This window comes from Annulohypoxylon maeteangense (genome assembly GCF_022496945.1).
Source record: "Annulohypoxylon maeteangense strain CBS 123835 unplaced genomic scaffold GGS22scaffold_13, whole genome shotgun sequence".
In the NCBI taxonomy this organism is placed as follows: domain Eukaryota; kingdom Fungi; phylum Ascomycota; class Sordariomycetes; order Xylariales; family Hypoxylaceae; genus Annulohypoxylon; species Annulohypoxylon maeteangense.
In genome coordinates this window covers 589585-616128 of record NW_025953260.1, presented here as the reverse complement: position 1 = coordinate 616128, position 26544 = coordinate 589585, and the positions used below count along the sequence as shown (strand labels likewise).

The window sequence follows — 26544 nt, the reverse complement described above, 5'->3', positions numbered from 1 at the left end:
TCGCGTCTACGATACATTTCAAATCATAATGCAGAAATTATCTGAATTCCGTGATATTCAGACAAGCAAGAGAAGCGACAGCTATAGCTAACTATTTAGGAGAGGAGTGTCAGAAAAGATGACCCCTACCAACTAGTAGCATTGGTAGGTAGTTGTATAGGTACTAGGCCTTGTATGTAGCTCCCAAGGCTAGCATGGATCCTCTCTGACACCCCAAGTTTCGCCTCAATTACCTACATAGCAGTGACTAGTAGGTAATCACATCGGCTCCTAGAGAAGATTCGGTGTTCTCCTATTATACATCCGTATACGGATGCATCATCTGCCCAAACTTATTGTGCAGGAATGTTCATTGGCATTGTCTTTTGCAAGACAGCCCCTCCCCCAAGCCCAAGCAAGCATCGAGTGTCCATATCCTCATATGCCCATAGCTCCCATATCTTCCATACCCTCCTAATTCCATAGTAGTATCTAGTAACTACTTTACCTGTGTCATATCGTACAGGTCCAAATATCTCCATTATCGTAATGGATTAGTCAAGTCTGAAGAGGAAGTCAAGGTCTGCGCGTGAGAGGGTATCCAATCCGGATCCCGTTCTTGTCGACTCCATCGTAGTGTTAATCATAGCCGTCTTCTTCTCTTGCAGCAGTACCATTCGACTCTCTACTGAGTCCTCGATGCAAAGACGTGTGATTATGCATGGGCGTGTCTGTCCAATGCGATGGCATCGGTCAGCCGACTGCCACTCCGCCGCCGGATTCCACCACCTACATAATTAAAAATGATCAGCGTGCTACCTTCGGCGATAATATGCTCGGGGGGAAAGGGGGAAGGGGGGAAAGGGGGTACGGATATGGTTGACTTACGGGTCAACGATGAAGACTCTTGAGGCTTCCGTGAGATTCAGTGCAACGCCGCCAGCCTTTAGAGACACTAGGAAGCACTCCACATTTGTGTTCTTCATGAAGTGATTGATGGAAGCTTGTCTCTGAGCAGGGTTCATGCTTCCATCAAGCATGACCGTCGTAATCCCGGCTCGCTGGAGACGCCACTGAAGCAGCTGGAGCATCGAAGTAAACTGCGAGAAGATGATCGACTTGTGGCACATCTTGTCTGATCGTAGTCGGTAGAGCTCGTGCACGAGAAGCTCGATCTTTGTGGATGACTTCCAATTTTCCATCTTAATTCGGTTGATGATGGATGACTTCTTAACAAGCTCCGAATCTTGCTCCATTTCTGGCTGTTCTAGGTCAATAGATAGCGGGATGTGGCATTGCGGGCAGTCGGGTGACTCTTGGGAGTCGATATAATTCCTGGCGCAAGAACGACAAAAGTCATGCTTGCACTTGGATCGAATAGATTCTTCTGCAGGCTCATCACATATGCAGCAGACCAACACGTTCTGTCCACCTTCACTATCCTTCTTCAAAATCAAGTCCGGGTGGTCCGCCGTCTGGCGCATCCGCATGATCAAGCCAAAGATATTTGCGTAGTTCTTAAGAATGACTCCTTGGGCCACGTAGTCGTTGAATTGTCTTTGACTGTTTTTCATGATGCTATTGGCAAAGTCGGCCTCTCCTTCGCTGAAGAATTGACGATTGACCACAATTTCCTTGACAGGGAGCTCCATGGCATCCATGTGATCTTTCTTGAGGCGACGTAGCATGAGACGGCTGATTAAAAGGCGGAGGTGACTAAAGGCTGTATCCGTCTGAACGCGGTCCGCCGGAGCAATAGATCTCAGCGGGTTAAGGATTTCATAATTGAAGACTGATAAATGCATCAGCATTGTATGTCCACCTAAGATGAGTTAGCTAACACGTTCACACCTAGATGGCTAGGTAAGCACATCATAATGAATGAACTCACATTCAACACAGCATTCCTTCTCGTTAGGAGCCCAATCGAGGGTCTCGCAAGGGCATGATTTGCAGACATATGAAGCGTACGGTCTCAATCTGAGAAACCGTAATAAAGAGAAGAACTCGCCAATGCGATTCTGCAAAGGTGTTCCAGTCAAGCACCAGCGGTACTTTGCCTCGAGAGCAAAGCATGCCTTGGCAGTACCAGACAATCGAGACTTTATCCAGTTAGTTTTTGTTGAGAAGAGATAGACGATTATTATAAGAACATACCTTGATACAATGAGCTTCATCCAGAATGACACGATGAAACTTGATTTGGTGGATGAGGCTCTTCTCTTTATACGTGCCCTCGTTCTTGAAGATTCCCTTCTCCTGCTTTCGGTGCATTGCCTCCAGTGAGTTGTAGGACATGACGATAATGTCGAACTTCTTAAGCTCTTTGAGAGTCATCTTCTTCACCTTGGTATTGCTACCGTGATACATCAGTATCTTCAATTGTCCACTGGTATATGATTCAATTTCATGAATCCACTGCATCAAAGCAACGGGAGGTGCAAGAACCAAAGACGGTGCCTTGGCTGGGTAATCCGACATGATTAGTGATACGGCTTGGATCGTTTTTCCTAGACCCATTTCATCTCCAAGCACGCCACCCTTCCATCTCTTTGCTTCCATGGTCTTCATCCACGCCAATCCCGTCAATTGGAAGGGCTTCAAAGTACGCTTGATGTTAACTGGCTGGGCAGCTTGCGCGACATTGATAGCCGGCATCTTCTTAAGATCGGACCACATTGTCACAAGCGAGGGATGGCGGAGTTCTAGCATTCGTCTCCTGAATGTCTCACTGTGCGGGTAAAGGCGCTTTGAAACAAAGCTTCTAAGTACCTTCTCCGAAGCAAACCGAATATCAAAATCATCGGAAGCAGCGTCGGAAGAAGCTTCGTCGTCATCATCTGATCTCTCTCTCTTCTGCTTCTTGAGTGATCGTTTGACATGCTCCTTACGTTTGGGCGACAAAGGTTGTGGGCCTCCATAAGTACTCGTCATGAAGAATGTAGACCGACGTTTAAATGTACGACCGTAGGAAACAAAATCGTCGTCGGAGTCATCGTCGGAGCTAGAATCGTCGTCAGAGTCATCGTCGTCAGAGTCATCGCCGTCAGAGTCATCACCGTCAGAGTCATCGCTGTCGGAGTCATCGTCGGAGCTAGAATCATCGGGGCCAGAATCGTCGGATCCACTGCTGCTGGTATAGTGCTTAGCATAGTCGAGTCCCCTTTCTTCTTCAGATGAAGTCGAGTCCCAGGCGGAGGGCTGGGCCATGTCCTTGATGTCGGATTTCACCTTTGTGGCTCTCTTTCTTTTGAGATTGGACGTGCTCTTAGTCGGCTGAGCATGAGAGGTATTGGCGGAAGATGTCGCGGTTGACGTGTCCTCCTGACGTTGGAGACTACGTGCAAATGCTGCACCACGAGACCTATCGCCAGGGAAATAATCATCCTCATCCTCATCCTCTGAGTCGGGGCGGTAGAAAGGACCGGCGCTGCGTCGAATAACTCTACGTGGACGAGAAGAATTGGATCCCTCAGGCATATTGCCCTGTCCCTCCGGGGGATTGGAGGAAAGTTGAGGAAGTTCAACTACCAGGTGGCGTCGAGTAGTATGTGTTGACGTTTGCGCGTTGTTGCTGTTAATCGCAGCTGTTGGGGCCGAGGGAACCGAAGTAGTCGGAGTAGACAAGGCCGTCTGAATAATGCTAGTCGCGGATGTCGAAATTTCGTCATCAGAGGGTAAGGTAGATGGTAAAGACGATGTCGAGTCGCGATTGGGAGGGGTGGGATGCGACATACTAGCATCGCTAGAAGTGCCTACGGCAAGACCGTCTTTGGCGGCCGCCGAACGCGTTCGGGGCGCCATGTTGACTTCAAGGTGATAGTAAACGACAACAAAACTGGCGCGACGACGTTGGGTGTATGTTGGTTAGAGAAGTGATGATGATGATGATGTGATTCGGCAATTAGATACGTGATGAATAAGACGAGATAACAACCTCGAGAGTGTGTGGGATTTAATGTGGTGGAATAATAAAGGTGGAATCGTAAAGGTGAAAGTGTAGAGGTGGAATTGTTTACTAGGGTCAAGTGAAAAAATAGTTGTGCAGATTTGCAGATGTGCAAATGATAGCGCACAATTGACGGTGGGCGTTGACGAAGAATAGTGCCCAGTGGTGATGAGAAAGAACCTTAAGTCTTGACGACTGAATGATTGAATGATTTAATGAATGAGGGAAGAGGAAAGAGGAAAGAGAAATGAGAGAAAAAGGTTGAAGGAGAATGAAGAATGTAAAATCATAAAATCGTGAACACCAGGGAATATTAAGCGTGGCGACTACCCAGGTAGTACACCAGGCAAGAGGTCAAAGATTTCATAGATGTGGTGGAAGAAAGAAAGTTTCGTGGTCAAGGTTCACAGACCGGCGCGACTACTACACGCAAGCTCGTGACTTGATCTTCCAGCACTGTCTGGGGTAGGGCGGTAGCTGCAGCAAGAAAGAAGGAACACTCTTAGATTGGCCAATAGGAGCGGAGAATTGCCAATTAAATCCCTTGCAACTACCCGCAATTCCACCCGTTCTTTCTGTTACATGCGCTAACACAAAAAAAGACCCCCGCGGTAACCCACCTACCCCTCGCTGCAGCAGGCAAGCACGCTAAAAACCCATTAAACATCACCTAAAAGGAAACCACTTAACGCGCTCTAGCTGTCAGTACCTAACGACCGCGTTCCGTCTAATCCGTTAGACACTTTCTATTTAACATCATCACCACACTGACACTTTCGTCTCTCACTTTTATCCCCACTCTCAAGTTTGTCTGCTTCTTCCGTCCATCTACAATTCGTACAGATGAACAAAGAAACCACAAACTTCTCAATTACAGCAATTCGTCAGACATTGTAGCTACCTTTTCCCTACCTAGTACCTACAATTAGCAGGTATTAGGTATAGTTACCCATCCTACTATTCTATACTCGGTACCTAATTACCTAGGTATTGAGTACTTCGTTTTTCATCTCGTTTCTTTCACACACAACCTAATCTCACCATACATCGGACTCAATAAATTCGTCACCAATGGATAATGACAATCCACGACCAGGCGGTCCTCGTTTCGCGCTGACAGACTTTCTTCGGTCGCATAATATATCTACGAACGCTAGCAGTCGTGCACGTCGAGGCCATCCCACCAATTCAGCTACGAGCACCATGGCAACACCGAGCGCCCAGACTGTAGGAGAAGGCCAAGAAAAGGATGGTGAAGATGAAAAAGATGCCACAGACGGAGAAGATGCCATAGACGGAGAAGATGTCACAGATGGAGAAGATGCCAAAGACGCCAAAGATGGTAAAGCTGTCAAAGATGGTAAAGCTGCCAAAGGTGGTAAAGCTGCCAAAGATGCCAAGAAAGACGGTGCGAATGATGTGCGCAAGCGCAAGCGCGAGCGCGAAGAGGCTCGTGAGATGCACAAGATAAGGATAAGTAAACGTTTCAAGAAAGAGTGTGCATCTCATCCCAATGAGGATGAGGAAGCAGTTTTACGTAGACTTCACTTTGCACAAGTCCAGAAACAACGAAGGCGAAACCAAACGTCTGCTGCGTCCATGCCAGGACAGACGGCGAACTGTGAAAGCTGCCAGCAGCGTTTTACGGTGACACCATACACACGCGCCGGTCCGAACGGAGGCCTACTTTGCACAAAGTGTGGCAAGAACCTCGCCGATGAAGAAGATGCCAAGAAGAGCAAGAAGGCAAGCAACGGTGTACCCGGTAAAGGTCACAAGGAGCATCGAAAAAAACAAGCAGGCACGCCTTTCGGAACTGGGGTAAAATCGCTTGTCACGCTTTGCATCGAAACCCTCGCAGCGAATATCAGCCTTGCTGACTCTTTCGGCGACCTCCCTCCTCTAGTCATCGATCGTATTGCAAGAATGTTGTCTAAACGTCGCATGATAAACTCGCAAACGTTAGAGCTATTTCTTCCGTACCAGCCAGAAGATATGTGCATATACGACGCAGCTCAGCTTGAACAGCAAGATTACATCCGCATTTTCCAGGTCTGTACTGGAATGAAGCAATTGAAATTGTATAACGCAATTCAATTCAGAGACGAGGCAGTCGAGTATCTCATCGGACGAAACTTCAATCTTGAAAGTCTGTATCTTTCCGGCGCGAACCTCTTGACCGAGAAAGGTTGGACGGATTATCTGAAAGCTAAGGGGGGGCATCTCAAGAGTCTGCGCGTGTACTTCACGGATCAGGAATTCAACCGCAACGTTCTTGCGGCCATTAAACACTTCTGCCTATCACTGGAACGACTTAAGATCTGCCATAATCAGCAGGTTTCAGATGACGAGTTGGAATGCATCGCTAGCATTCAAACTCTCCGACACATCGGTCTACACCTGGTCAAAGAGACCACTACTCGCATCTACATCTCCATCATCAATCACCTAGGCAAGAACTTGGAGACCTTCTCCATCAGAACAGTGCCACAAGTCGGCGATGGCTTGCTAGAGGCAATTCATGCGAACTGCACCCGGCTATCGAAGCTTCGCATTACGCATAGCGAAGCCATGACAGATGCTGGGTTCGTCAAATTGTTCACGGGATGGAAGAACAAGCCACTGAAGTTCATCGACTTCGAGAAATGCCTTCCGATAGCAAATGCAAACCCTCAGGAGAACACTAAAATGGTGGGCCTCCATTCAAATGGCTTCCAAGCGATGATGAACCATTCCGGACTGGGGCTCAAGAAGCTGAATATCCACTGTTGCCGATATATCTCTGGAGAGGCTTTTGAAGAAGTTTTTGCTCTCGGCAAGATATACCCCGACCTCCTGGACTTGGAGGTTAGCTTCTGCGAATCAGTAACGGATTACATCGTGGGATTGATCTTCAAAAGTTGCCCACGCTTACAGAAACTGAACGTTTTCGGTTGCATGAAGGTACGTAACTTATTTTATTTTTCACAATATCACCCGACCCGCGAAGCATCACCAAGACATTTATCTCCTATCAACGTCAACATGCATTGATGCTTTCTGCGCGGCCTGGTATCACAATACACCTACCTAGGTACCCATGAATCATTAGAATTTACCTGTCGCTAATTTTATAACCTATAGGTTAGTGACCCCCGAGTGCCTCGCGGCAAGTTCTTAGTTGGCCTCCAAAACGCAAAAGGCATTAGTATCCAGGGCACCGAGGATTAACTTCATTCGCAATATCAAACCTCGTCTACATGTCTATCTACGGGAAGGACAGATGCAAGCAGGTGGTATGAGGTTTTATTACGGAATGGATTAAGCACGGCATGATCGTGCTAGGAAAAGGTGTTGTCCTATTTGCAAAGATTCTTGCTATTGAATCTCTAATGGCTCGTGGACGTTAGCACGGCATGATTTGCACTTTGCACAAGGAGATATGAGATCATGAGGTCATGATGTAGAGTATGAAGAGTGATGACTTCTACTCGTTTTGCTGTACTATAGCTCCCCCATCAGATTCCCCCATTACCCCCATCCCCATCACCCAGTTCCCCAATTCCCCAATTCCCCAAAACGTTCTGCATCACGGCAATTTGTGTATAGTCAGTTGGACGTACGGTTACTTCACAGTCTGGCGGGACGGCCACAGAATGCAAATAATTCACTTCCCCTATGACAGGATTTGGCACGTAGCCAGGTTTGGCTATTCCGGCTCCGGACTCAGCATATCGATCGGCCCCGCCGCGATTAGAATTGCGCCATCGACTTCTTCCCGTGATCCACCGATAATCATGCCACGCATTTCCGTTCTCTGGCTAGTACCATCTACTAGATAACAATTTCTCGGGTGCGATGAGTCTTTTATAATCTCGGTTTTTATAATTAGATTGTAGACGGAATTTGTTCTGCGAAATATTTGTTTGTAACTAATCTGCATGTCCAGGTCTTGGTATAATAGGTACCTTCTGTAACTCCCGCCGGCTTATCAGAATTCTCAGCGCCTATCTCCGCCTATCCGGATCTCCCCACCCCGCATACGACCCGATCCGAAATTCTTGACGCAGATATGGGCTCGACTTCACCCACGCCCCCGCGCTTCGACGTCAATAAGATCGCGATCGTGGGCGCGGGGCCTAGCGGTCTTGCCGTTGCTAAGTATCTGCTGGCGCAAAATGCGTTCGCGCAAGTCGTCGTCTTCGAGCAGCAGGCTGAGGTCGGTGGTGTTTGGAATTATAGCGCCACGGCGAGACCTATCGCGCAGTTGCCTGTGCCGCAGGTTGTTGCGTTTCCGGGATGGTTAGAGGAGCCGGTTTATGCTGGAGGTGAAGGGGGAAATGGGGATGAGAAGGGGAAGCCGTTGTTCCCGACGCCGATGTACGATGATTTGAATACGAATATCCCGCATACAATCATGAAGTACTCGGACTTCAGCTTTAGAGATGGATGTGAGATCTTTCCTCGGAGAGAGGATGTGCAGGCGTATCTTGTGCAGTATGCAAAAGATGTGAGACATCACATCAAGTTCTCCACACAAGTCTCGGATATTTCACTACGCGAGAAAAACACGCAGAAGCCCTGGGAGGAGCGCGACCAGTGGGATGTCAGTACTACGGATTTGGTTACGGGGGAGAAGAGGAAAGACGTCTATGATGCTATAGTGGTCGCTTCGGGGCATTATTCTACGCCGTATATCCCGGATGGAGTGGCTGATATCAAGGCTTTTCATGAAGCACATCCAGGTGTTATTTCACATTCGAAAATGTATAGGAATGCGGAGAGTTACAGAGGGAAGAAAGTTGTGGTTGTGGGGACGGGGGCTTCGGGTTTGGATATTGCGGCGCAGATACGTCGGGTTTCGCAGACGCCGCTGATTGTCTCTGCGCGTGAAGGCGCGACGGAGGAGACGCTAGAGCATTTTGGAGGTGGGAAGTTTGTGCAGGTTGGGCAGATCAAGAGGTTTTTGGTTGAGGAAAGGGGTGTGGAGTTTTATTCCTTAGATGATGAAGATGAAGAAGGCAATACTGTTAAAGTAGAGGGAAAGGAGAAGCCTACAATCATTGAAAAAGACATCGACGCAGTCCTCTTCTGCACAGGTTACCTCTTCACCTTCCCCTTCCTAACTACCCTCACCGACCCCCCTCTCGTCACAGACGGACGCCGCGTCCACGGCCTCGCAAAACACTTCCTGCATATTAACCACCCGACACTCACCTTCCCAAGCCTGCCTATTAAGGTCATCCCCTTCCCGCTCGCCGAAGCGCAGGGTGCAGTCTTCGCACGCCTATGGTCAAATACGCTACCCTTACCCTCGCGCTCCGCCCTCGAAGCCATGGAGCGCGAAGACGGCGACCAGAAGGATCCAGGGAAGTATCATGTTTTCCCGAAGGGCGGAGACGGACAGTATATCAACGAGCTGCATGACTGGGTGATGCGGGACGGGGGAGGTAAGGAAGGGGGCAAGGAGCCGCCGTATTGGGATGGTGAACTGCTTTGGCAGAGGGGTATTTATATCGAGGCGAAGATGCAGTTTGAGAAGACGGGGAAGAGTGCTACGACTTTGGAGGAATTGGGGTTCCGGTATGAGCCGCAGGAGCCGAAGACGGTGGAGGATGTGAAGGGGACGGGGGATGTTGCTGGGTGAGGTTGTATGGGGGGGTTGAAGGATCGAAGATGGGGTGGGTTGGATAGATTATAGATAACCCACGACTTGGATTAAAAAGGCAGTTCGCTAACGCCTGTGGTTTTAGATATGTCACGCGAGGATATGCCATTGTTGGATTACTGATTAAACCAATACTGTACGAAGTAATTACGGTCTATCACCAAGAAGAGACATAGAAATGTATCCAAACATGGGTATATTAAATTTTTATACCCAAAATCGTAACCCAACTTTCCAACCAAATCCCTTTCCATCTCCCCCCTCCCATCCCATATCCAAAATCCCAATGCGCCATCCCTATGTGAACCCATGCTCCTAAATGCCACTTATCCCCCCATGCAAACATGCAACTACCTACCTAACTTAAACAGACAGTTATGCCCAAAAGAAACCCTAAACGCAAATGCACCCACCCCGGAATCGGAATCACTCATCCAACGACTCCGCATACTCCTTGTCCTGCGACACCCAATCCTCCAAACGAGTCTGCAAGTCCTCATCGGTAACGGCCTCGTAAGCCGTCGTCGCCATATCGCTCGTCACATTGGCCGTCTCCCGCTTCCAGGACAAGCCGCCGGCGCCGCACCCGCTGATCGCTTCGAAGTAATGTAAATGCGCGGCGATGTCCAAGCCGCCGGTCCCGGCGTTACACTTCGTGTTTGAAAACCCTTCGCAAACCTGCACGTCCGCGGCCGTGTAGGACGTGGTGTTGGATGTGCCGGTCGAAAGCCAGTATTCGGGCGAGGTGTGGCGGTAGTTGAGGATGATGGGCGGGAGGCGAGGCACCGGGTCGTCGAGATGGGTGACGCGGTACTCGGACCCCGTCTGGTTCGTCACGTAGCTCACGAAGGCCTTGTTGCCGACGCGCGGGCTGCCGTACGTGTACAGGTCCGCGGCGTACCCTTGCTTGCGCGCGTAGCCTGCGGCGAGGGTGGCTACGGCGCCGCCGAGTGAGTGTCCGGTGAATACGATCTTGTAGGTCGGGTTCGCGGCTACGGCTTTCTTGAGAGCGGCGAGCAGGGCGCTGGAGATCTCTTTGTAGGCGGTTAGGAAGCCCGCGTGGGTTAGACACCCGCTTACGAGGTCGCAGGAGACTAGGATGAAGGAGAGACTGTTGGGTGGTTAGTTGCGAGTGCAATGGTATATGGGGTTGAGGGACTGACTCGGCGATCCAGTTCCGGATAGACGAGGATCCTCGGAAGGATGCTACGATCAGCTTGTTGGTGTCGTCTGATGAGACGAAGCCTTGGATGTCGGTGACATCTCCGCTACTTAGAGTTAGTTTTAGTCTGATATACTTGATACTAGTAGTCAGGAAAGTGTTGTCTCACCTGAAGGTTGCAAGCACTTTGGCACCGGCGGCCTCGACATCGGAGCAGACGTCGTCGGAGCAAGTGATTGTAGAACCAACAGTTACTTCGCTGTTGCAGTACGAGGATCCAGCATACTGAGCATAAAACTCGAGAATTGACATCTCAGCAGCTGTCACGGCGGCTGGTTATACGTTAACATGCTGTTATGTTTGTAGACATATAAGACATTAAGACATACCACGGTCATTGATGAGAAGACGGCGTGACAGGGGAACCGGGCTTGCAGTAGCAAGTAGCCCTAAGGCAGAGACAAGAGCAAAAGTGAATTGCTTCATCGTGGGCAACCGAGAGATGACAAGAGTATGAGATTGAGAACCGAGATGTGAGGTGAGGCTCGAACTACCAGAGACCTATATGGAGTATCAAGGGAGAGAGAAGGTATATTAGAACGACTAAGTCCGAGACATTCCAATCTCAGTTTAATCTCCTGGTATCCTGTATAGCCTACCGTACGGACGTAGAAAAGGGTCACGAAATCGGGTCCAGGACGTCGGGTTTATAAAGTCTACTTCAAACTCACATCTCATCCAACGGTTTCAACCATTTTGGGAAACCATCTCAGCCACGATCCTAGCACTATGCGTGGAACAAGGCTCTCCGCATCCTGAATGCTTCTTCCATGCTTAGGAATGAGGGGAAATCGATCTACCCTTGCAGATATCTTTAGAATAGGGCCAGGAGCTAGAGTACGGCCGCGTAGACGAAGAACGGTAATTATGTTTTGTGCCTTTTTCTCCGTGTATTGTGTAGTGGTTCGGTGGAAATGTTGGGGGACAATGTCAGCAAATTCGGCGAAGAAATCACATCGAGAAATGATTGGCCGCTAAAGCACTGACGACAACCAAAAACGGCGAGCTTCGATAGCTCTTATTCGCTGAACCATCTCGACATGGAGCTTCTGCAAGTCACCCAAAGTTTAATACTACATCGATCAACTTGATCAGCCAGCCCGCAGCCCGCCCGTCAGCCCGTTCCCGGGTTACTTTCAGCGATCAGCAAGAAGCTAACTTGGAAATAATAAATATCGTATCCTTTATTGTGTCGTACATCGTCATATCCACCGCGTAGTACAGCGTCTCGGTAGCCATCATTAAGCATAAATAATATCAGCAATATCAGCTCCGCATGCGGGCTCTGACAGTTCTGACAGCTCAACAGCAGTGTAGCGTGACAAGACAATTATTGACGTATCTTCTCAGCCTCCAATGGGACTCTAATGAGACGGTGTGAAGGGGGTTGGAGAAGGTGTCAAATTAGGACGTGGGAAATAACTGTTGAGAGTCCCATTGGTGGATCTGCCGTCACGTTTGGTACTCCATGACACCAATTTAGAGCGAGTCGACCCACGTGAGGTTCTGTTTACCTCTCTTCCGTGCCGCATGGTTCTGTGAGAGCAGGGGTCCGTCACTCGACGGTGTAATTTTCGGTGTTGACGAGAACGCAGGATTGGGTTTTGGAACGCCTCAGCCGCCCGGTATCAGTCGCACAAATGTTTCCGCGTTTGACAAGAGTAAGCAATGGGAATTCGGGATGTCGAACTTCCCATCTTGACGAAGTGACTATCGTCGATAATCCTATCGATCAAGTTTTCCCAACTTCAGAGTTGGTCGAAAGTAACGGTTGGGGGCGCTAATAATTACAACGCGGCGGAATTAGGTAAAACCACGCTGTAAGAAGGTCTAAATGAGGTCTAAAAGTGGTCTAAAAGAGGTGCAAAGTGGTGTAAAAAGGTCCGAGACCTGGGGAATCCATGGCATAATAATTCTTAGTATTCACGATATTAGTTTTAGTATGGTTAGTATTAGTGTTAGTGATGTTAGTGTAGTCGGACTTATCTCCCAAGACGGCTATCCCTTCGTGGAGGATAGCCGCCCAAGAGTATTTGGTGAATTCTAGACAGGCGTATGCGTAATCATTTAGTTGTTAATAGGATACTAATATGACTTAATACGCCACTAATAGAAAACTAATAAGAACTTAGAAGACGTGATCATTTGCCGTCCGTCCCGGTACTTTAAAGGTCTTGGGGGCTTAGAGCTAAGGGGAAAGGAAGGGAAAGAAAAATGGTTAGGGGGGCCAAGGAGCTCTTTCTGTTATTAAATAATTAGTGCTATGCATAGCTTAATGCTGTGCTACTACTACACCTGGGCAATTTACGTCAATGTTACTCCGCACCAGTCCCTGATTACATAGTTGTATTTAGCGCTAAAGCATCGCTAACGCGTTGCCAAAGGTGCTAAAGAGATGCTAAGAGAAACCCTAAAGAATGTTGAGCCCCTATTCCCCAGCTTTCAGTAATTTCTAGCTTCTTCACCTTCTTCATCCTTTTAGTCTCTTAGTCCAAGAGCTAGAAGCTAAGAATTACCTAGTTCGCATTCCAAAATCATACCCTGAGATTCTCCAAGTTCCAAGAATGAAGCTCACCTCTATCTATCTTTAGCCTAGCACCGGAAGCTGAAATCTGCATCTAGATTGCTTCCCGATGCCCATCAGGTAGCCATGCTACAATAATCCATCCCAATTGCGACCCCGAACTGCGTCATTGGACAGGTTAAGTGCCTTTATCGATCAGCTTCCAACTTCACCCAAGTGCTCACTGCCTGCTACTCGCTGTGTACCTGTTCTCACTTATCTTATCCCGTCCACCCATGCCAGATGTGCCTGACACCCCTAACATCCCTATCCGATTTGCGGAAAATGCGGAATACTCCGTAATCAGATGTCAAAGCTCAAGTCGTCAGAATGTAACCGTCACGCTGAGTCTCTTTTGACCTTCTCTGCAGGCTCTGCTTCTTGGCCTACCTACCCTCTTTATACAAAGTCTGCGGTGCAGCTGAGGGAACTATCCCGAAGCGACCGCTCTTCCGGATCTATTATTGCTATCACATACATGTGACCTGTTTAATGTGCATACGTCCAATCTTGGGTTTGATCTATCCTACTGTACTAAATACCTGTCAGTACAGGAATGGCAACTCGCTTGGAGAGACTTGGAGACTCCAGCTTGGAGTCGATAGGAAGTCGATGACCCGAGGTTGAAAGACTTGAAAGACTTGAAATAATTGAGAGAATTGAAGGAGCTGAAAGTTAGGAGTCAGCCAAGCTGGTCGGGCTGGTCAGGCTGGTGGCTGTTCTGGTCTAGTTTCCCACGAACTTGGTCCGAGCACTGAATCAAGTTGGCGATCCAAATAACAATATCACCACGCATATTGGAACAAGGGAGATTATCTCTTGGAATAATCCACTTCCCCCTCCACTTCCGCCCCGCCCATTCTCTGAAATTCCCGAATCTCGAGCTTAATAGCCATGTGCTATACCATGTGCTGCTCCGGCATTACGGCATACCCAAGATCTCGTATGTGGAATAATGATAAGCATGAGCTTTATTCTCTACAAAGGGAGATATGGCTCGGATCCTATCCCGTATACCGAGGTGCATGCCTCGTACATGCCCAAACATGCCCATACATGCTGTATGTCTTACGCGGGCAGCCGGGCTGAGCCGCTGAGATCGCCAGACGCGGATTCCCTCGTGCTTGGTTCCTGGGTCATTCATGGGTCATCCATCCTGCCGCTTGTGCACATATTAATATACGGCAGTCGCCAATCATGTCTGTGTAAATTATTGATGCCTTGGTGTTCAGCCACGAAAGCTCGCATGTTCATGAGCTCATGATGCGTTTTTGGACTGCTGTAAATACCTAATATCTTTCGGCCACCATCCTCAAGGACAACTCCCTATCCTTATTCCTCTCTTTTTCCGATAATTATAATAATGGTAATCCTTAAAATGGAGTGTCCTTCAGGACTCCGTAGTCTCTCGTTGCTCGTTCTGGCAGGCTCGGTCTCGGCCGGTGTCTTACCAGTTCGAGATCCCGTACCTAGCGGGTATGTCGCAACTCCGTATTACCCAGCTCCCTACGGCGGTTGGACCGATGACTGGTCCGAAAGTTACGACAAAGCGATCAAGTTGGTATCACAGATGACCCTAGCCGAAAAGGTTAATATAACGGCCGGCACTGGACTGTTCATGGTAAATCCCTTCCCGATCTTACACCTAAAATCTTACTTACATAGGCTTAGGGTACGTCAATATAAATTAATTAATTATTCAAGTATGTATCTTGCAGCAACTAGATGCTAATGCACGTGGCCTTACAGGACCTTGTGTCGGAAATACCGGTAGCGTTCCACGATTTGGAATTCCGAATTTGTGCTTGCAGGATGGTCCCTTGGGCGTGCGCACGACAGATAATGTCACTGCCTTTCCCGCCGGGATCAGCACTGGTGCAACGTTCAACAAGGACCTGTTCTACGAAAGGGGCGTTGCTCTAGGCAAGGAATTCAGGGGTAAAGGAGCCAACTTCTACCTGGGACCGAGTGTCGGTCCCCTCGGGAGGAAACCGCGCGGAGGTCGAAACTGGGAGGGCTTCGGAGTGGATCCGGTACTTCAAGCATTCGCCGGAGCGGCAACAATTAAAGGAGTTCAGGAGCAAGGAGTCATCGCTACGTTAAAGCACTTAATCGGATACGAACAGGAGCTTTACCGCATGTATAACCCGTTCCAGCAAGGTTATAGCTCAAACATCGGTATGCGCATATGTTGATATTGTTGATAATTTTGGCTGACGAAAATGCAGATGATCGAGCAACACACGAACTATACCTTTGGCCTTTTGCCGAAGGTGTCAAGGCCGGTGCAGGTTCAATCATGACATCTTACAATGCGGTCAATGGCTCTGCTGCCTCTCAAAACAGTTACGTTATCAACGGTCTTTTGAAGGATGAACTAGGGTTCCAAGGTTTGGTGATGACCGACTGGCTCGCGCAAATTTCAGGAGTCGGTTCTGCTCTTGCTGGTCTGGATATGTCTATGCCCGGTGACACGGTTGGTAATAACATTCCGCTGACTGGCTACTCGAACTGGATGTATGAACTCACACGATCGGTACTAAACGGCTCCGTACCTGTCGACCGGGTGAACGACATGGCTACTCGCATCGTCGCCACATGGTATCAACTTGGCCAAGACAAGGACTACCCGCTTCCTAACTTTTCGTCGAATACCGCCGATGCCACTGGACCGCTATACCCAGGCGCCTTATTCTCGCCATCGGGCGTAGTTAATCAATACGTCAATGTGCAAGCGAACCATAAGGTGGTAGCTAAGCAAGTCGCTCAGGAGGCCGTCACCCTACTAAAGAACAACGGAAGCTTCCTCCCGATATCAACCTCGTCGCCCCTTTTCGTATTCGGCACCGATGCTCAAACTGACCCTAAAGGCGCCAACTCGTGCACGGACAAGAGCTGCAATAGGGGCCTATTAGGCATGGGTTGGGGTTCTGGATCCGCCAACTACCCATACTTGGACGACCCGATCAGCTCGCTGAAGCGAAAAGCGGCGAACGTTACGTACTACGCAACGGACAGTTTCCCGACTGTCGCAACACCCACCGGCGAGGATGTGGCCATCGTATTCATCAGCTCCGATTCCGGCGAGAACTCGTATACAGTCGAGGACAATCACGGCGACCGCGACTCCTCCGGACTCGTCGCATGGCACAACGGAGACACGCTCGTCCAAAAGGCTGCCGCTAAATACAGCAGCGTAATCGTCGTCGTCCACACCGTCGGCCCCATCATCATGGAACCATGGATCAACCTCCCCTCCGTCAAAGCCGTGCTCGTAGCCCACCTGCCCGGCCAAGAAGCCGGCGACTCGCTAACCGAGATCCTATTCGGCGAGGCTTCGCCCAGCGGACACTTACCATACAGCATTCCGGTCGCGGAATCCGACTTCCCCGAATCGCTAAACCTCGACGCCACCCCGCTAAGCCAGACCCAGGACACTTACTCTGAGGGCCTATATATCGACTACCGTTACCTAAACAAAGCAGGCGTAAAACCCCGCTTCGCATTTGGCCACGGTCTCAGCTACGGAAACTTCACCTTCTCCAAGGCCAGCATCACGCGCGTTACACCACTAACCAGCGTCCCGCCAACTCGCCCAGCAAAGCCCGTCTCTCCCGTCTCCACTCTAAACACCACCATCCCCGCCGCCAGCGAAGCCTACTACCCAGACGGCTTCAGCACCATATGGCGATACCTCTACTCCTGGCTCAGCAAATCCGACGCCGACGCCGCCTACAAGATCGGTGCCGCCGGACCGTCCACGTACCCCTATCCAGAGGGCTACTCCGCCACGCAGAAAACCAGCGTCTCCCCTGCCGGCGGCGCCAGTGGCGGAAACCCCGCGCTATGGGACGTAGCGTACAAGCTTTCCGTCACGGTAACCAACACCGCGAAGGCCGGGCCCGCAGCTAAAGCCGTCGCACAGGCGTACGTGCAGTTCCCCGACGGGATCAGCTTCGACACCCCTATTATCCAGCTCCGCGATTTCGCGAAGACGAAGGCGTTGGCGGCGGGAGAGAGCACGGTTGTGGAGCTCACGCTTACCAGGAAGGATTTGAGTGTTTGGGATACGGTGGCGCAGGATTGGGTTGTGCCGAACACGGCGGGACGGTATAAGGTTTGGGTTGGGCTGGCGAGTGATGATTTAGCTACGGTTTGCTATTCGGATAGTTTGGCTTGTGAGGGGGGTGTTGCGGGGCCGGTTTAGAGGTGAAAAGGGGAGGGGTAGGATAGGGGGGAGGATATGGGAGAAAAGGGAGGAAGGAGTTGTGGATAGCGATGGTTGGCTATCGTACATATGTGACCTATATGAATACGTACTCTGGATATATTTTCCTATTCCTGATGCTGTTGCATGTGGAAGATGTTTTATAGTTGTGATTAATAACGTATATATCTCTGAAGAATATATTTTGGACATGCTTAGTTTCTCGTTATGGTCTCAGTGAACTTGGGATGAGGAATTACAAGACTTACGTCTGTAAAGTAGAGACATTGCTCGCTTTCTAGCCCCTGTATACGCCTAGATCCAAGTCGAAATACATAATGGATTTTACGACGGTTGATATGAGACCTTTTCATTCATAGGTGATTTTGAAATATACAGTTCTATGTGTAGTATATAGTACACACCTTCATCCGCTCACCACTCGAGATATGGCACATACGCCCAACCAACCAACCAACCTGCTCATCCCATAGCCCCATCACATCCACATTGCCGAATTCCTTTCTTTCAAGAGATTCTCATCTCCCACCCCAAATCCCATCCCAACCCAGAGTATTCGAGTAAGCATCGAGTACGTAGATAAGCGGGCCAAGTCTAATTCGACAAGAAAAGCCTCCCCTTCGCCTTCCTCCGCTGCAGCGTCTTGCGGCCGTTCCGCGTGCGCAAGCGGCTCAGGAACCCGTGTTTCCTCTTGCGCTTCAGCCGGCTCGTGCGCGCTAGGTTGCCCGCGCGGGGTCCGAACCGCATTTGTGCCGCGCAGTGGGCGAGTGAGGGGTGCGTGGTTATTGCGGTTTTGGGGACTAGGTCGAGGACTGCGCTGCTGTTGCTGCTCGGGGTGGGTGTGGGGGGGTATAAGGAGCTTTGTGGGAGGCTGGAGGACCGGAATATGCTGGTGTTGGGGGTGAGGGGCGTTGGACGGAGGGTGGGGAGGGAGGTGAAGGTTCTGTGGGAGGGGTTAGCTGGTGCTATATACCTAGGTAGATAGGTGGGGGAGGAGGGCGCCGACGGTGATGACGAACCTTCTTGTTGCGAGTGATTGTAAAGTTGAGGCTGCTTTTGTCGCAGCTTTGCAGCCGCGGGCTCGCGGGAGAGCTGCTAGAGCGAGAGACCGCATTTCGGAAGGAGAGCGAGGTTTATATGTGAGGTCGGTTTAGTATAGCTTCATTCTTCTCCTCTCGTTTCTCCCTCCCGAATTCCCCTGGGCGATTATTCGCTGTTAATCGCACCTCCGCCGCGGATATGTCGCAATTGGGATTCTTCGTGATCGTGGGGTGGTCGTTGTCGCTTGTTGCGCTTTTCGTCGCTATTTGGTGAAATTTCTTGGAAGCCGAAAATTCGGATACAAAAATCAATTTGACAGATGGAAACGGTCCGGTGATTTGGTGACGGCTGTTGTTACCTGAAGTTGTGTCCCGTTATCGATAAGAGCTAGATTGGAACACGACCTTAGAATCTGGGAATGCTTTCGAGATGCGCATCTACGACCCAAATAATACGAATATCAAGCTATATTATAAAGTTTTCTTAATTACTTATAGGTTCATGGAACAATTATGGCGGTTGTGCGATTAAATAGGCCTTCATTAACATCTATTCCATGTATAATACGCATTTATGGACAGGCTCATGTCTTCCTCATGACGACACTCAAGGCGTCGTTCACAACGAAAAAGATTGGAGATCAAAAATTGCGCTCCCTACGATCCACGAGGGATAATAGAAGAGGGTCGACTCCGCGCTGTGCAATGCAGGTCTCTCCCCTTGCTAACCCTGATGCTTGAGCCAAGGTTAGCGGAACAAGGTAAGTATGAAGAAGAAAGGAAGAAGAGATGGAAAAGATGGGAGACTGGACGGATATTTATAAGTTCTCCAGAAACTCACCAAGGCGGTAGATCCAATCAGAGTGGCAGAATTGCCCCCACACTCCACGTTAAAGATGGTCTGTGCATACCTATGTAGCGTTCCTTCCAGCAAAACATCCCGCGCTAGTCCAATTCTGGAAATTCACTTTGGTCGGTACTGACGCGACTTCCTCAGCCATCCCCAGTCATCGCGTATGGACGCGTTTGTACCCACCGACTAATCCTAAACAGTTCTACCACTTTACCACTTTACCAGTCTTAACGACCAGACCATGACGATTTGCCTCTAGAAAGCGTTCAATTCATTCACTTGCGAGATATCTGCGACATTTCTCACTATCGTCGTTTTTGTCACTTCATGCACGATCTCTTTCTTCAGCCGTATCCACACGTGATCTTCTTATGTTCACAATTTCTCCATCCTCTTCAATTATAATTATCTATAATTCTCCACTTCGCCTAACCAATTCATCCCTCGATTGCCTCGTTTTCGTGAACAACTGCGTCTGATGCTATTTAGGAATCGACGCTCGATCAACTATCCCAATGCCTTTATTCCCAGTATCCCCAAATATTCAAGAATCTGCCTCACGAAAGAGAACACACGAGGAATTCATTGAAGGTTCCATTGAGAACGCAATTAGCGAGCCGTCCAATATAGAAAATCTAGGGGAGGAGAAGTCCATCGCATTGCCTACCCTAGTCGTCACTCACCACCCACGTAGGTTTCTCGTCAATTCGTATAAGTTGATTTTATCGCCGAGCTGCTGACGCCGATATAATAGAGCTACCTATACCAGATATAACGATGGATTCCACACCAGCCAGTAGTCCTGTGGACTTGACCGATCCCGGTTCTACACCACCTGTAGGAGACTCACCATCACCAAATAAAACTCCAATGTGGTCACCATCTGCAAATAAAATTTCCACCACGCAGTCAACACAACCATTCCCTACCCTTCCAACACCGAATTCTACTACCATCAACACCCAACCAGCAAAACGGAAACTCACAGCAGCCGAGAAGGAGAAGGAGCGCGCAGAGAAGCGACAGAAAAAGGAAGAAGAGGCCACTCAGAAACAGCAGAAAAGAGACGCCGAAGCCGCTGAGAAGGCGAAGAAAAAGGCCGCCGAGGAAGCCACCAAAGCAGCTAAGGCTGCAGAAAAGGAAGAGAAGGAAGCGGCAAGGCTTGCTAAAAAAGCCGAGTACGAGGCTAAGAAACGCGAGAGAGAAGAGAAAGAGGCGAAAAGGGCCGAGGAGAAACGCAAGAAGGAAGAGCAAGAAGCCAAGGCGCGACAAAAGCAGGAGAAGCAAAAGAGCATGCTGGCTGGCTTCATCATACGAAAACCTACTACTACTACATCGCCAGCCACGATGTCTGCTGATCAGACTGCGAAGCCCTCGGGACCTAATGCGAACCCTACTACGTCTCAAACAGAACCGAAACAAGAGGTGTCAGCATACGAACGAACATTCAAGCCTTTCTTTGTCAAAGATGATGTGAAGCTAGCTCCACGACCTTTTGAGATGGACGAGGAGGCCCAAGCCGTTAAATCGGGAATTCTAGACGAGTACGTCCGCGGTGAACGTGGCGAATTCAATCCCAAGCCATTCAATCCCTCAGAGACCTTCAATTTAGCATTCATTCAACGACGTGGCAAGATACCACCGAATGTGAGGAAGATTATGGAAGGACTTCACGGTGATCCTGCCAAGGTTCCGTTCGGTATGACGGCGGAGAAAACAGAGTCCCAGATCGAGAAACTTACGACCAGCGCGCAAAGCCAGCTCGACACTATTACAATGAAGCGTCTCTCCTTTTACGAAGATGTTCGACCACCTTACTTCGGAACAGCCACAACACCCATGTCACGAAAGGAGCTTCGCCAATTGTCTCGTAGACCCACCGGAAGAGTACTCCCGCTGAATTACGACTACGATTCCGAAGCCGAATGGGTAGAAGATGAAGACGGTGAAGATCTAGATGATGACGAGGACGATGAGGAAAGCAACGATGGTGATGGAGAAATGGAAGATTTCTTAGATGACTCCGAAGACCATCCTACCACTGTCCGTCCCACGTTCCTCGGTGAGACAGAGCCCGTAAGCACAGGTATATGTTATGAGGATGAGAACGGACGTAATCCTCTGCCATCTATGAACCAATACCGAATGGAGTTTTTGATTGGTAAGTCTGACTAGACAAAAATTTCAATACATCGTACTAACATAATATATAGAGGGACACACATCAATCGACCCCTTCTCTACCGAATACTGGCCCTCAAGCCAGGGAAAGAAGAAAGCTCGTGCTATAGCAGATACCCTCACCGTGCCAACCTCGATGCCTCCTCCCAATGCGCCAGCAGACGCCTTCCCCAAGCTTACCTCTACATCTGCCACCAGCCGCAACGCGCGAGCTGTGGACACGAAGGACTTGGTACCGAATGAGCTCATGGAGGAGTTTAAGCAAGCTATCACCAGCGAGGAACTACGCGAATTCACCAAGGGTACGATCGTAGAGATGTTGGCCAAGAAGTTCACATCCTGCACTAAGGCCCAGGTCAAGACGACGTTGGACAAAATCGCTCACCGGATTAGTGTTCCGGGGGCGAAGAAGACGGTCAAGGTCTGGGCGCTATTACCGGAACCCGTGTCGTGAAGTCCCTGTTTCTATTCAAGGACTATACTAGGAAGCATTCAATGAAATGGCGTCGCGATACCAGTGAAGAGAATTGGATGGGGTGATATGAACCCCTTTGCTTATAAGTACGCGTGAGCTGCTGCAGGAAACAGCTGCTGAATACTACCGCCGTGCGTAGGATTGGAAGGGGAGGAAGACGAAGAGGTGATGGCCGAGTTCTGCTTGCTCCGGGCTCGGGCTCTGTAAGAATCAAATGTACTAGTGCGTTTTTTATCCGATCGTGGAACTCCCATATGGTTTGGGATGGTCTGGAAGGAGAGAGGGATCTCCCCCCTGCTTGGTTGCTTGGAGGCGCGGTATATTGGTGTTCCGGTATGGCCTCGTGAAAAGTGAATGTAATGAATTGCATGAAATCGCTTCTACTTGTGTTTTTGTGATGTGTTTTGTGCTGCATGATTGTGTTTATGTAAAGTGATATAAGAGGTAAAATTAATATTCTCCTTTTATAGAGGTTGTGTTTATGATATTTCGTAAAACACTACTCGTATGCCATACATAGTGCCTACATAAGACCTCTTGGAGGCTAGGGGTTATATGTAAGAATATGTACCTGGAGAGATGGACGAGAACTGAAGATAGTGTTAGGTTTCCCATGTAGACCTGCAGTAGATAGGTTTCTTGTAGGTAACCATCCATATTCTCCATGGATTTAACGTTGTAGGTATTACGTATCGCTCATACATGCGGGGAGAGATTCCCCCACGGCGAATATTTCGAATACGAATCCTAACTACTTACCTACCTAGAGAGGCAGGTAGTGAAATAATCACCTTGGAGTAAATGAGGAGATGTCCTTTGCCCCCTATCTTTGAATGTCATAACTGGGTGGGTAGCTTGTAACTATTTTTTCTCTTGCTAGATGATTCAAAGCCTCCTCTTAAATAGGGGAAATACATTAGTTACATATATCATACGGAGAGGAGGGAGTATAGATGAATAGGCAGAATTGTGCTGTCGATGTTTCAATGGGTATTTTCATGAGTGTTTAACGATACCTACCTATGCTATGCTTTCTGGGATTGTATCAAGATATCAAAGATGGCTAGATATGAATATTCCCCCTAAATAATTATAATGGATTCTCCAATACATCCGTAATATTCCCCTAAAAATCATAGTGAATAACATCCACTAGATATGTATCTTAAGTCTAAAGATTTTCAATCGAAAAAAAATCGCCCCCTGGATTATTGTATTATTCCCAGTGAAATATTCTACGATCAGACCAAGATATATTCTTAATTCCCCTAACCACATCTACTCAGAAAATTAATTAAGTGATTTCACATATATCCCCGAATCACTCAAGCCGACATATCACTTACCCCTTAAACCCTTACCAGCAATCTCACTCACCCCCCCTCACCACTCCACAAACCGCAACCATGATTCGATATTTTCATATTGATACACACAGCTAGCTAGCTATACAAATACAGCAACGCGTAGATCCATTTAAGCGGCCTTATGCCAACCCACCTACATCGCAAGTAGATAGGTCCATCCTACCTAACGTAGGTAGGTACCCAGGTAATAAAAAAGTACCAGTAGTAATAGTAGCAGTGATAACAGCAGATAGCAGTAGTAGCAATAATAGTATAAGGATTCATAGATGCCTTTTTTCAGATGATGATGCCCAGCTCCAGCTTTTCAAGAACCCATTAGTTATGATCCTCCACCATACCTAATGTACACACAGCGTAAATTCCGCAAGGACGGCCTCGGGGTGCTTGACTGACCTAGGTACTAGTAGGTAGTCAAACGCTCCTAGATCTAGCTCTGCTCGGGAGAAGGAGCTGTACCCGATAAAAAGGGTTTTGAGCAAATAGCGCGTCACCGTCACCGAGGGAAAGGATAAAACCCCCTATCAGTATAACCCACAAGTCTGCCTGTATCAATCAGAACGCTTTCTGCCCGACGTATCACCACGAATTTCCATCGGGACCATCGGGACCTCCCTCACCGGATAAATATGTGTAAAAATCCATGTTATTTATTTGGTGAGTTAAACTCGTCTTATCGCATAACGCGGCTATTCAAAGCTCAAGCTGTCACCAAGCAAGTCTTGCAATGACCTCACTATGATCGCTGCTCATCTTGCGACTGTCGCGCTTTGTTATTGTTGTGGGTTCGTTTCTCTCCGTGGTGATTCTGCGCCGCCTTCTCGCGGCGCATCTCGTCAATGGCAGAACGTTGTTGCATGCTAGCGTCGTGGCTCTTAAATTCGATACGGGTTTCGGACGGGCAGCTAAGCACGCGACGCATCGTCTCGCTAGTTTTTTTTTTGTAAGCTAAAGAAACATTAGACATAACTTATGAAGACACATACCGAATCTTGAGGACCTTCTGCCCGGTGCTGCGAGTCCAGATGCTAAGGACATCTTCTCCGTTGCGCATACTAAGCACAACGCCGCAGACTTCGTCGGCCTCATCGCCAAATTGATCTCCTATGCAAGCCATAAGGAGATCCTCGTAATAGCGATCCGCGATGCCTTTCTTTAGTCGCAATATCCACTTGCCACCCAGCTTGTTCTCATCATCTTCCCATATCGGACGAATACCCTGCTTGAAGAGATGGTAATCTGAGACCGTAGGAAGCGCCGACGGACGTTTTAAATGGGAATATGCCTGCCAAAATTCCTCAGCGGTTTTCACCGTCATCATGGCGTGTAAAGTCTTGTCATATTCGATGTAACCATTGGCCTTGGTAATGGGTGGTCGATACCAGAAAACCCAGGTGTCGCGGAGGGGGTGAATCGACGGGATGGAACCTTGCTGGGCACCCATCTCAGCGATAGAACCCATCGACGGTTTGCCTAGAGAGGTAGCTCGCATAGCTTCCTTTGCGGACTTCTCGGCGGAGGGGGTCTTAGCGCCAACGGCACCCATAGCTTGCTCGAAGGGATTTCCTTGTGCCTTAGGGGTTTTTGCCGAGCCAAACGATGCGAATGCGCCGGATCCGAGTCCAAAATTGGCTCCTCCGGCACTAGTCGGGGAAGTCAGGGTGCCGCCGGGAGTCGTCGCGGTGAAAGGGTTCGAGCGGCCGTGGGAGGAGCTGCTGCCATTTCTGCGAGCTAGACTGGAAAAGTCTCGCGGGGTGGTGGAATTATTATCGGGCTGACTGGGTGTAGATAGCGAAAGATTGCTAACACTATAGAATTGAAAGAGGTTAGTTTCTAAGACAGAAGTCGATCAATGACGAGCATCAGACTTACTTGTTACGGCGAGTCCATATCGATTCCTGTCTATCCATGTTGGGTTCCTAATATGTATGTAGGTTGGTGTGATCAGGACGAGTATGTCGAAACTCCCCAGTGCCACCAATACTCCCCTTTCAATTTAAATTTTATCAAAGCACCTATCACCTATTCCTAAACTACTTCTTTGACTGCCTCGATAATATACTACGTGCGAATGGGGTGTCCGTGTAAGAAGAACTGGTTCTTTTGAATTATCGTATGTAGACGTAGTGACGATATGTAGAGTATTGACAGGGGATATATGATTTTTTTCTTCTTCGTAATTAGTTTGTACGGATGAATATTTTCTTGGTAATGTTGAGGTAGTTGTGGGTGAGAAGATGTTGAGATTCGTTAATGTTAATATTAATATTCGGAGAGCTTCTTTATTTCGTTGATCATGGAGAGGAAGTTTTAATTCTGGAGGATTTTAGTCGAGACGGAAGAATTGGGAAAGTCACACCACACACACTTAAAGTTACAGTTCGAAATGTTTTCATCAATGCGCCTGGCGACTACCCGACTGCAAGAAGCTAAGGTTGTTATGTGTGGCGTTTTTCATTGGTGGAGGAGCCAAGAAAGACCTAAAGAGCGCTAACTTGTGCAACTTTTAGTTGTAACTTGTAACTGTACGCTGCGGAAGCTGCGAAGAGCTAGTGCATGATAGCCCTGTTTGTGTGACTTCCTTCCACTACTTGTCCAGGTGGATAATAGGACCCTAGCTGCCAGTCTGCCAGTGCCAGGTGCTAGGTATGGGCTGTACCTTACTCGCTGCTCGGTCGAGCGGGGCGGTGAAAACCGTTCCAAAAATTTTCGAACGTCATTATTCCGCACTTAAAATTAGAGCTAAGAATTTTTCTTCCTTCTTTCTTCTTTTTTTTTATCTTAACAGTAAAGACCACCAACTCAAATCATCGCCAGCCTGCCATGTTTCTTACTCCACGCTGCTGGCGACTCCGATGCGTGTGTCGAGAGTAAATTCTTTGAATCCCTTGCTTAAAACCATCATCACGAGGGCCCTTAATTGATGGCTACCATGATGCGGTGATGACCTGAAGCAAGTCCGGACATCCAGGATCAATCATATTACACCGAAAGGAGTATGGAGTATCCTTTTCCCTTTTCAAGGCTTGCCACAAGCGTGGGC

General features: G+C 48.7%; 8 protein-coding genes across 8 annotated transcripts; 4 read left to right on the top strand and 4 right to left on the bottom strand.

The window, feature by feature from the left end:
- Window positions 1-29: 29 nt before the first annotated feature.
- GGS22DRAFT_168091 (uncharacterized protein) lies at window positions 30-4292 on the bottom strand. The gene is made up of 4 exons (XM_047962091.1): window positions 2137-4292; window positions 1871-2081; window positions 868-1801; window positions 30-768 (listed from the first exon to the last, which is right to left on the bottom strand). Exons 1-4 carry the CDS (start codon window positions 3781-3783, stop codon window positions 534-536), a joined length of 3027 nt encoding a protein of 1008 aa, XP_047817029.1. The 5' UTR covers window positions 3784-4292; the 3' UTR covers window positions 30-533.
- A 356-nt stretch (window positions 4293-4648) lies between these two features.
- GGS22DRAFT_37137 (RNI-like protein) lies at window positions 4649-7511 on the top strand. Its single transcript, XM_047966923.1, has 2 exons — window positions 4649-6871; window positions 7052-7511. Exons 1-2 carry the CDS (start codon window positions 5000-5002, stop codon window positions 7136-7138), a joined length of 1959 nt encoding a protein of 652 aa, XP_047817028.1. The 5' UTR covers window positions 4649-4999; the 3' UTR covers window positions 7139-7511.
- GGS22DRAFT_37138 (FAD/NAD(P)-binding domain-containing protein) lies at window positions 7512-9575 on the top strand. The gene is made up of 2 exons (XM_047966924.1): window positions 7512-7760; window positions 7857-9575. Exon 2 carries the CDS (start codon window positions 7980-7982, stop codon window positions 9552-9554), a length of 1575 nt encoding a protein of 524 aa, XP_047817027.1. The 5' UTR covers window positions 7512-7760; window positions 7857-7979; the 3' UTR covers window positions 9555-9575.
- A 10-nt stretch (window positions 9576-9585) lies between these two features.
- On the bottom strand, window positions 9586-11406 carry GGS22DRAFT_168088 (alpha/beta-hydrolase). Its single transcript, XM_047962090.1, has 4 exons — window positions 11127-11406; window positions 10907-11069; window positions 10739-10843; window positions 9586-10686 (listed from the first exon to the last, which is right to left on the bottom strand). Exons 1-4 carry the CDS (start codon window positions 11221-11223, stop codon window positions 10002-10004), a joined length of 1050 nt encoding a protein of 349 aa, XP_047817026.1. The 5' UTR covers window positions 11224-11406; the 3' UTR covers window positions 9586-10001.
- A 3068-nt stretch (window positions 11407-14474) lies between these two features.
- On the top strand, window positions 14475-17781 carry GGS22DRAFT_168086 (glycoside hydrolase family 3 protein). The gene is made up of 3 exons (XM_047962089.1): window positions 14475-14981; window positions 15109-15538; window positions 15589-17781. Exons 1-3 carry the CDS (start codon window positions 14724-14726, stop codon window positions 17565-17567), a joined length of 2667 nt encoding a protein of 888 aa, XP_047817025.1. The 5' UTR covers window positions 14475-14723; the 3' UTR covers window positions 17568-17781.
- Window positions 17782-17921: 140 nt separating this feature from the next.
- On the bottom strand, window positions 17922-18987 carry GGS22DRAFT_168084 (uncharacterized protein). Its single transcript, XM_047962088.1, has 2 exons — window positions 18608-18987; window positions 17922-18531 (listed from the first exon to the last, which is right to left on the bottom strand). Exons 1-2 carry the CDS (start codon window positions 18700-18702, stop codon window positions 18183-18185), a joined length of 444 nt encoding a protein of 147 aa, XP_047817024.1. The 5' UTR covers window positions 18703-18987; the 3' UTR covers window positions 17922-18182.
- Window positions 18988-19721: 734 nt separating this feature from the next.
- On the top strand, window positions 19722-22512 carry GGS22DRAFT_195396 (uncharacterized protein). The gene is made up of 3 exons (XM_047965660.1): window positions 19722-20171; window positions 20236-21642; window positions 21695-22512. Exons 1-3 carry the CDS (start codon window positions 19997-19999, stop codon window positions 22114-22116), a joined length of 2004 nt encoding a protein of 667 aa, XP_047817023.1. The 5' UTR covers window positions 19722-19996; the 3' UTR covers window positions 22117-22512.
- A 1181-nt stretch (window positions 22513-23693) lies between these two features.
- On the bottom strand, window positions 23694-25859 carry GGS22DRAFT_168080 (translation initiation factor eIF4e). The gene is made up of 4 exons (XM_047962087.1): window positions 25374-25859; window positions 24488-25309; window positions 24122-24430; window positions 23694-24047 (listed from the first exon to the last, which is right to left on the bottom strand). Exons 1-3 carry the CDS (start codon window positions 25409-25411, stop codon window positions 24238-24240), a joined length of 1053 nt encoding a protein of 350 aa, XP_047817022.1. The 5' UTR covers window positions 25412-25859; the 3' UTR covers window positions 23694-24047; window positions 24122-24237.
- Window positions 25860-26544: the final 685 nt, after the last annotated feature.